This window comes from Cydia strobilella, chromosome 9, assembly GCF_947568885.1.
Source record: "Cydia strobilella chromosome 9, ilCydStro3.1, whole genome shotgun sequence".
Lineage (NCBI taxonomy): Eukaryota > Metazoa > Arthropoda > Insecta > Lepidoptera > Tortricidae > Cydia > Cydia strobilella.
Window position 1 is genome coordinate 5,753,766 of NC_086049.1, and position 9,252 is coordinate 5,763,017.

The 9,252-nt window shown below is 39.3% G+C and overlaps 1 protein-coding gene across 1 annotated transcript; it reads right to left on the reverse strand.

Moving 5' to 3' along the window:
• Nucleotides 1-448: 448 nt before the first annotated feature.
• LOC134744130 (uncharacterized) lies at nt 449-7,615 on the reverse strand. Its single transcript, XM_063677827.1, has 6 exons — nt 7,476-7,615; nt 6,142-6,281; nt 5,778-5,949; nt 3,666-3,838; nt 2,944-3,132; nt 449-1,496 (listed from the first exon to the last, which is right to left on the reverse strand). The coding sequence occupies exons 2-6, from the start codon at nt 6,265-6,267 to the stop codon at nt 792-794; spliced, it is 1,365 nt and encodes a 454-aa protein (XP_063533897.1). The 5' UTR covers nt 6,268-6,281; nt 7,476-7,615; the 3' UTR covers nt 449-791.
• Between the last annotated feature and the right edge of the window lie 1,637 nt (nt 7,616-9,252).

The window sequence follows — 9,252 nt, forward strand, 5'->3', positions numbered from 1 at the left end:
GATTCTTCCCGGTATACATATATTAATACACATGTAGTTATAGTTAGTTCATCTTAAACCAATTCCCAATTCATAGTTAGTCTACCTTGTACTGAAATCATAGACTAAAAATGTTTTTATAGGATTTTCGATAATTATCAGTACACAAAAATTACATGATTTTGTCTTTTGTGTAGTACAGTACAGTCAAGGGCATAAATATATATACATTCCCAAAGTTTCAAAAATATGTGTACACTCTTACACCTTAGACAATAAAGTCGTGTTCACATATTTTTGAGCCATTTGTCTGGATCGATATTTTTGCCTTCGACTGTACAGTCGCCATCAGATATATCGGAGCGGCCGAGGTGCTCACAAATATCTGAACACGACTCTATTGACAAGGCGTTAGAGTGCGTGTTCAGATATTTGTGAGCACCTCGGCCGCTCTGATATATCTGATGGCGACTGTACATGCCCTATAGTTAGTACAAGTGTTCTCAAGTGCCTAATTTGTAAGCAAACGAAATTAACCATGAGTATGGTTGATTTCGTTTGCTTACAAATTACATCATCACCATCATTATTTTTATTGAGTAATAATGCACTTATTAGGATGGTATTCCGTCCGTCCAATATCTTTGTCCAATGTGTATTTGCGTCTCACATTTTGCTTAATGAGAGAGTGAGACGCAATGCACATTGGACAAAGAAATTGGACAGATGTTATACCATCCTAAGCAGTCAGTTCATATTCTCTTACTTTTTAAAATGCAAACATCTGACATCTATCGATTAAATATACTTATTCAGAATATGCTATCTAAAAGCGATCCCTTAAACTTATTTAAAGTCTTCTCTTCCAATTCAGTTAGTTTAGTTTCAAGATCTTTCTTCGATTCATTATTAACTACTTGTATTGTCTCATCCTTATTTTCTTCTAAATTGGGTATTTCTATCTTACTATTACTTACACTTGTAACTTCTGCATCATTCTCTGTACTCACATTTACACTATTATTAGCCTTTCCTGTATCCGAATCACTTTCCGTAACCCTAACATCAATATCCTCATAACTTTCTTCAATACTTTCATCATTTTCATTATTAACTATATCATTTATCGCATTCTGATAGTCAGCGGTGTTCACGTCTGTATTCTCCTCAGTAATAGTAACCTGATCACCGTTCAATCTTTCATTTTTAACTATATCTTTAAAATTATCTGTATCAGATTTTATCATCGCTTGGAAATCCATGAATTCTTCAACGCCTCCTCCTGTTATCGGCTTTTCGTTTTTGATGAAGCTTTCGACGTCCATTTCTGTGTAGTAGTCCTTAGATGTGATAGTGGAGTTCCTCTCTGTAGGTTCGGTTCTCGGTATTTTGGCCGCATGGATGGACTCCGCCTCTATTCTGGTTTTGGAGCGCTTTATTTTCGTCCCGGTTGCGTCTTTGTTTTTCCGTGATATCCGCGGTGGTTCAATTACTATCGGTGCGGGAGGTGCTTGTGTCTGAAAATGGAAGGAATACACTATAATTTTGTATTAAATTAGTAAAATACTTGTTGCTCTCTGGGTTTGATGCTTTTGTGAAAACTAGAGCCTAGCCAAAATTTGGTATTCGAACAATTCCCTCTCCTTCTCCTCTGCATCTGCTACTGAAACTGATCCATGCTGAAACGGGTAGTGTTGTTCTCTAGTACCAGTAGTAGCATATAAAGTAGGGTTTTACGGTTAAACCATATTAAAATAATTAATAATAATAATTCAGCCCAAACTAGTCCCACTGCTGGGCACAGGCCTCCTCTCATGTGCGAGAGGATTTGGGCTATAGTCCTTATAACGGACCACTGCGGGTTGGGAACTGCCAAAATAGGCATGCTAATCCATTCAATATACTAAAGTCCGTTTTTTTGCAGATTAGAAATTTAATAACCTCAAAAGTAGCAGTAACTTTTTTCCTCCAAAATTAAATCGTCAGTAACTATGCACCGAATTATAGTGTCGTTTACAATACAATACAAATTTGTATTACAATATTAGATATCATAGGAGGCATTTCGGAAGAAAAAGTTAATTACCACTAGTTTTGAGGTTAGAATTATAATCTTTAAAAACCGGCCAAGTACGGGTCGGACTCGCGTTCCAAGGGTTCCGTACATGACATAATTTAAACAATGTATTTTTTATGTGAAACGTGAGTGAAATGTCTTTAAAAAACCCGTAGGGGCCGGATCAAAAACTAAGTAATTAAATCCGACTCACGCTTGACTGCACATTTCTAATAGGTTTTCCTGTAATCTCTAGGTAAAGATCTATTTTGTGTATTTTTTCAAAATTTTAGACCCAGTATTTTCGGAGATAAAGGGGGGGGATGGTCATTTTTTGCCTATTTGCTTGAATAACTTCTAAACTGTTTATCATAAAATTATAAAAAAATATTTTTGAGATTCTCACAATGAGCTCTTTCATTTGATATGTAACACGATATAGTTTGAAAAACTTTATTTTTTAATTTTCTCATTTACCCCCCCAAAAGTGGCCCCCGTGTTTAAAATTCATTTGTTTACGTTACATGTCCGTCTTTGGGTCACAAACATACATATGTATACCAAATTTCAACTTAATAGGTCCAGTAGTTTCGGAGCAAGTACGCTTCGGCTGTGGAATGAGCTCCCTGCCGAGGTTTTCCCGAGGGGTGTACGGGTTATTAAAGGGTCGGCAACGCGCGTGTAATATCTCCGGTGTTGCAGGCGTCCATAGGCTACGGTAACTGCTTACCATCAGGCGGGCCGTATGCTTGATTGCCACCGACGTGGTATATAAAAAAAAAAAAATATAGGCTGTGACGGACAGACAGACAGACAGACGCACGAGTGATCCTATAAGGGTTCCGTTTTTTCCTTTTGAGGTACGGAACCCTAAAAAACGGGGTATATAAATGAACCTGCTTACATACCTCTGGTTTCTTAAACGGCGTGAAATTCTTGCTTCTAAATACAATTCCTTCAAAGAAAAAATCGAGTAAATAGGCTTTTTTGTCGAAAACCGTGGGTCCATTTTTATGTCCCGTGACTTGCTTGATGTCGAACTCTGGTCCTTTGGGGAACATCCATTGGTATATTGAAGCAAAGGTGATCAAATTTTCCTGTAACAATAATATAAACAATTTAGTCCACTTTTGATCCATAAGATGAAGCGACATGAGGTATGAGGTCTTCTAAACGAATTATTTGGGATGAATATAATGTAAGTACAAAATACCTATCATAATTACAATTTGTATCTTCTAAGCTAAGCCAAACACTTAAGACTAGCTAAATTCTGTTGTCGATAATAGAATTTGTCATTTTAGTATAGTAAAACCAGATACATCAGGGTAGTAAATTGGAAAAAAATTATGGTCCTATCTAGCCTGATATGAGTTTTCTAATGTCTTTTCTACAGTTAGACATACCTTTATGACGGTCACTGGCGAGGTATATGTCGGCAGGGTCGGCATGACCCTCGACTAGACAGTTTCCTACAGATATCTGCTTTATATATTTTACAAATGAAGACATACCTCTTTATGTCTTCATTACTGAGATATATTATATCTAGAAGTCCTCCTGTAGACCCCTCGGCAGGGTCGCCAGGACACCCGTTTGTACAGTATTCTATCGTCCTCTCTACACATACCTTCATGTCTTCATTAGTGAGATATATCTTGAAGTCGGCCTGCAGCGCCCTCGGCAGTTCATCGTCGACCACGACGACGGACCAGGTGCGGCGGCACAGCGACGGCAGCTGCTGCCGAGTGTTTACGAAGATGGACTTCTTCACGTACGGGTTGGAGGACTCGAAAATTACGTCTGGAATTCAATAAAAATATGTGGTAAGTTTCTACTGAAAATATGTTAATTACAATTGATTTTAATATTATATATATATATATATATATATATATATATTTTTTTTTAATATTATATACAATATATATTTTTAATGTTAACTAATGTAGTAATATAATAATGTTTAATGTGGTTTTATGATTTAATTACCTGAATATACCTTGCTATTTCAGTCAGTCTCGGTACAAAAAGTATTGAGGTTGACTGAAGTAGCATAAAAATACGAACGTTTCGGAAATACGATGGAAAACTACATCTGTAACGTTTATAGATTTGACCGACTAATCGGCGCTCGGATCTCGGATACTAAATATGACCATTTATAAGTAGCCCCGATAGTAAAAGGCAATTATTAGGATAACATTATGTCATCGCGTATTTGGCTTTGATAGAACTGGCTTTAGGACCTGTTTAAGTCCAAGGAATTTTAATTAGTTACTGACCACTGTTATAGTACATTGTGCAACATTGGGCGTAAGTTAAATATTGCAAACGAGAATATAGTTAAATGGCGACGGCTTGCCGAAGCGATTTATAGACTCGAGTTTGCAATATTATTACGCCCCGAGTTACACACAATGTTTTTCATCACACTTGCGCTACAAAAATGAAGTATAAAGACAAAAAACTGTTAATTAAATATAATACTAGAAACTTCATAACTCCCTAGGGAAAACGCTTTTTCTATAGTTCCCACTAAGTCTGCATGCAATTCTACATTTACTGAGCGAGTGTGATAAAAAAATATGTGACGACGCCATTAGATATATCGGAGCCAACACGGTGCTCACAAATATCTGAACTCAACGATATTTTAAAGACTTGCATCTTCACAATATTCTAACATTTTTGAGTACTCTGTAAAGTACAGATATTTTGAATACTTTGTTTACACCTGCCTCTTCATCAGTCAACTTTAAACCTTTCTTCATGCCTAATTTCTAATGAAACTAATAGATAATAAGAATAAAATAATCTTGAAAGATGTGTAAACTAAGGGCCTACCGCGATAACCGAAAATAGAAATTTCGATGTCTTGCATATTCGAGCAATAGAGAGGCAGACAACGAGATTTCGATAATATTTTCACGGCAGGGGCACGCCCTCTGTACTGACCTTCCGTGGTGGCCCAGGTGTGGAAGTGGTGTCGCCAGTAGTGTGTCTCCCCCGTGCGTCACAGTACGAGCGCGGGCGACGGCACGATCTGCCGTAGCGCCTGCAGGAACAGCACCGCCACCACCGTCTTCCCGTAGCCGCTGGGATCGTTGAGGATCACGCCACCCGTTGTTCTCGGTAGACCCTCTGTACTGACCTTCCGTGGTGGCCCAGGTGTGGAAGTGGTGTCGCCAGTAGTGTGTCTCCCCCGTGCGTCACAGTACGAGCGCGGGCGACGGCACGATCTGCCGCAGCGCCTGCAGGAACAGCACCGCCACCACCGTCTTCCCGTAGCCGCTGGGATCGTTGAGGATCACGCCACCCGTTGTTCGCGGTAGACCCTCTGTACTGACCTTCCGTGGTGGCCCAGGTGTTGAAGTGGTGTCGCCAGGCTTGTAACACCCCCGCGCGACACAGTACGAGCGCGGGTGACGGCAGGATCTGCCGCAGCGCCTGCAGGAACAGCACCGCCACCACCGTCTTCCCGTAGCCGCTGGGATCGTTGAGGATCACGCCACCCGTTGTTCGCGGTAGACCCTCTGTACTGACCTTCCGTGGTGGCCCAGGTGTTGAAGTGGTGTCGCCAGGCTTGTAACTCCCCCGCGCGACACAGTACGAGCGCGGGCGACGGCAGAATCTGCTGCAGCGCCTGCAGGAACAGCACCGCCACCACCGTCTTCCCGTAGCCGCTGGGATCGTAGAGGATCACGCCACCCGTTGTTCACGGTAGACCCTCTGTACTGACCTTCCGTGGTGGCCCAGGTGTTGAAGTGGTGTCGCCAGGCTTGTAACTCCCCCGGGCGACACAGTACGAGCGCGGGCGACGGCAGGATCTGCTGCAGCGCCTGCAGGAACAGCACCGCCACCACCGTCTTCCCGTAGCCGCTGGGATCGTTGAGAATCACGCCACCCGTTTTCTAAAAAAATATTAGATTATAATAAACTTTACTTTAAAAAATTGTGTAAAATTGTGTGTGTTATTACAGTTATTACAATTTAACTGGTTATTTCAATCCTTAGTATGTGTAGTTTTAGGTTTAAATACCAGCATCAAAAAACCAAAGTGGGTATTAGGATGGTCTAGTCACCAGCCTACCCTCTAATTTTACCTTTTTAAATTGGGCATAGAGCAGCCGGAGAGCATCAACCTGATGCTGCATTAGCTGATGATGGTCTACATAGATGTCGTCTGGCTTTGAGAGGTACAGCCGCTCCTTTATCTTAATGTCAGTCATTGTCAATTTATTGCCTGCAAGTCAAAATAATTTATTAACACCATTTCTTAGGGTTCCATAGTCTACTAGGAACCCTTATAGTTTTGCAATGCGGTCTGTCTGTCGGTCTGCAGCTTTGCTCTGTGATCGTCAGTGCTAGTAAGATGCAAATTGGCATGGCATGGATACATAAATCATTCACGGCAACAAAGTAGAAAACTATAACTAAACAAATATATTTTTTAGGGTACCTCCCCTACACAATTTTTTTTTGGCCAATTACCTAGGGTGTGGAGTGTTGTTGGATGGGTATTTCAAAACAAATAAGGGTCTTCGATTAGTTAAAATTCCTAATAACCGCGAATGGCACTAACTATATCAGAATTCAAGCCTCATTGTTACTCAAACAGCCATGTTATCTGGCAGATTTGGCCAAAAGCAACAAATAGCCCCAAGTTATAACATATTTTTCTAATTAGTTTTGAATGATTCTAAGTATTAGTAGTATTTTTCTAAGAATGATATTAGTTAGTAGTAGTTATGCTAGTTCAAGGATCTGACACAGAGTTGTTTTGTACATTTAAATTTAAATTTTGTACATACAATAGATAAAACATTAAGATATGTCATGAGATAGTAAGCAACAAGGTCATGTCCCAAGTAGCAAGCAAGTGAATGTGAAAAGCTTGAAAATCACTAAGGAATCTAGTTTCTTTTTTAAATATTTTTTAGGAATATTAATATTAACTAATTCACAACAATGTTTAAATGGAGTATTTTTTCTAAAGAGATTATAACTGACTTTGTATAAAGGTACAATTTGATTTCAGTCTCAATCAAGTATAATTATAGCTAATGTGCTAAGGTTCAGTTGTTAAGCAACTCACTAACATTGATTTCTTATTTAATGGGTGTTGGTTGTGTGTAGGCGGGAAGTATAACATGTTCCAACATCTCAGTTTTGTTACTTTTAAATAGATAGAATTTAATATTGTACTCTTTAAAAAATATTCCATAAACAACTTCAATAACATGCTTCGAGTCTGTTAGTAAATATTTTTGTCACATGTTGCAGTAAAACATTAAAAAATATCATTCTATAATCATAATTTTAATAACACTTCAGTATGGAGCTCCACTGCTGAAGCAATGATTAATAGAAGTTCAATAAACTCATTTAGGTAAATAGCAATCACGATTAGTAATTAACCTAAATGTTCATAACTTACTGTTGAGGTATACAGAGAAATCTTCGACGATTTACGACGGCATATTCTGATTGAGTCGGTTCAATATTGACAGCGTCATAATCAGAATATACAGCATTTCTAAGTAAAACAACGCTACAAATACAGAAACACTGGTTTTGTGCACTTCTAGATCCTCGAACTCCTGCATGATATGCCTGTTACGGTAAACATGATCCCAAAACATGGAAACCGATTTTACTAGTTTCACGCGCGGAACACACTCGTAGGAGTCGAAACTTCGCTTATAACTAAAGTTGTAAAAACATTTTGCATTAATTTGCTCTGTTCTGTATGTTAATTAATACATTTACAAGGTGAAAAAGACGTCGGTTTCCGATTATTCCTTAAAATCACATATATACTTCCAAATTGAAAAGACAAGACTCTGAAGACTCCAAGGATTTGACGTTTAGCGCTAGTGTTGCAAGCAAAGAGTAAGTATAATAGTTGCAAATATGGAGCAGTGTTGAATACCAGCGACTTTTTAATTTGGTCATATTACCTAAAAAAAAAAAAATTTAAACTGTTTATTTTCATAAGGAACAAGAATTACAATATTCTTAGCTCTAATCTTATATTTTTAAGTTTATTACCTGATTTGTACAAGCGGTAAAAATAAAAATTCCCATTTTAAAATAAGGGCTATACTCACTTGCGGTTAGCAACCGTGGCGGCAAATCGCGTGTTACCATAGACATAGTATATATAAGTAGTTATAGACGCGCCACCGAGCGACCAGGGGTAAGAGAAAGAATATTCATATAAAATTTGGGCAGCATAGGATTTTTTCTCTTTCACTCTTATACATTTCGGTATTTCGCCATCGCCTCCTACCTATGATGCCACCCGGTCGGTGATAAGGACAAAGCATGGCACCATTTTCTCTTTCCTCTTATAGGAATCGCAATAAGACTATCTTTCTCTATCAAAGAGTGTCAGGACTGTCAGGCCCTTGCGTATGGATGGTATAGAAAGGATCGCAATCTCTTATGGCAGAATTGTTGTAAAAGTGACCGCGTTAAGCTTTAAATAATAGTTCCTAATCTCTCCGGTGGCGCTAGTTAGGCTCTGGGACATGAGTATAACATGAACCATATAAGGCAACAAATAACCCGACCAAATTACGTAGGTGGTTTTGGTAGTATTTCGGTTTATGGTGGCGCCGCCTAATTACTGTTTTTTGATGGACACTTTTCATACATAGAGATTTGGCTCCTTTATACAGTCTCCATGCCCTTGCGTGTTACGGACGGTTGCGATTCTAACGCCGTTATAGGCGGTTTAAGAGCATGTCGGGACGCCGCCGTCGGGTTCAGTATTATATTCTTTGGTCGGGTTGCACTATAGAACCGCACCACAATCGCCAATAAGTAATATGACAACCGCGGCAGCGCGCCGCGCGCCAGTTCACACCTAATGTACTTACCTCTTTGGTTCACACTCTCGCTTCCTCAGGCCGCGAATTTTCGGAACATTCGCGCCGATTGTAATGCCAGCACCACACTTTGCTGTATTTGGCAAATATTCGTGTTGCATCCCTTTTGTTTTGTATGTCAAAGGTCAAAGTAGAGATGCAACACGAATATTTGCCAGATAAGGCCAAGTGTGGTGCCAGCATAACTAATTCTATTTACAATTCAACAGGTATTCCACTTGTCCAATGTGCCTCGTGTCTCACTCTTTCATTAAGCAAAATGTGAGACGCAAATACACATTGGACAGATGGAATGATAAACAGGGCAAAGATTAAAAAGTC

What these genes read in the sequence shown, in the direction of transcription:
- LOC134744130 (XM_063677827.1), bottom strand. Translation starts at nt 6,267, where the DNA reads ATGACTGACATTAAGATAAAGGAGCGGCTGTACCTCTCAAAGCCAGAC. An exon ending in CACCTGGGCCACCACGGAAG is followed by an intron (nt 3,839 to 5,777) that starts GTCAGTACAGAG and finishes ATTGAATTCCAG; the next exon opens with ACGTAATTTTCGAGTCCTCC. An exon ending in TCACTAATGAAGACATGAAG is followed by an intron (nt 3,133 to 3,665) that starts GTATGTGTAGAG and finishes TTATTGTTACAG; the next exon opens with GAAAATTTGATCACCTTTGC.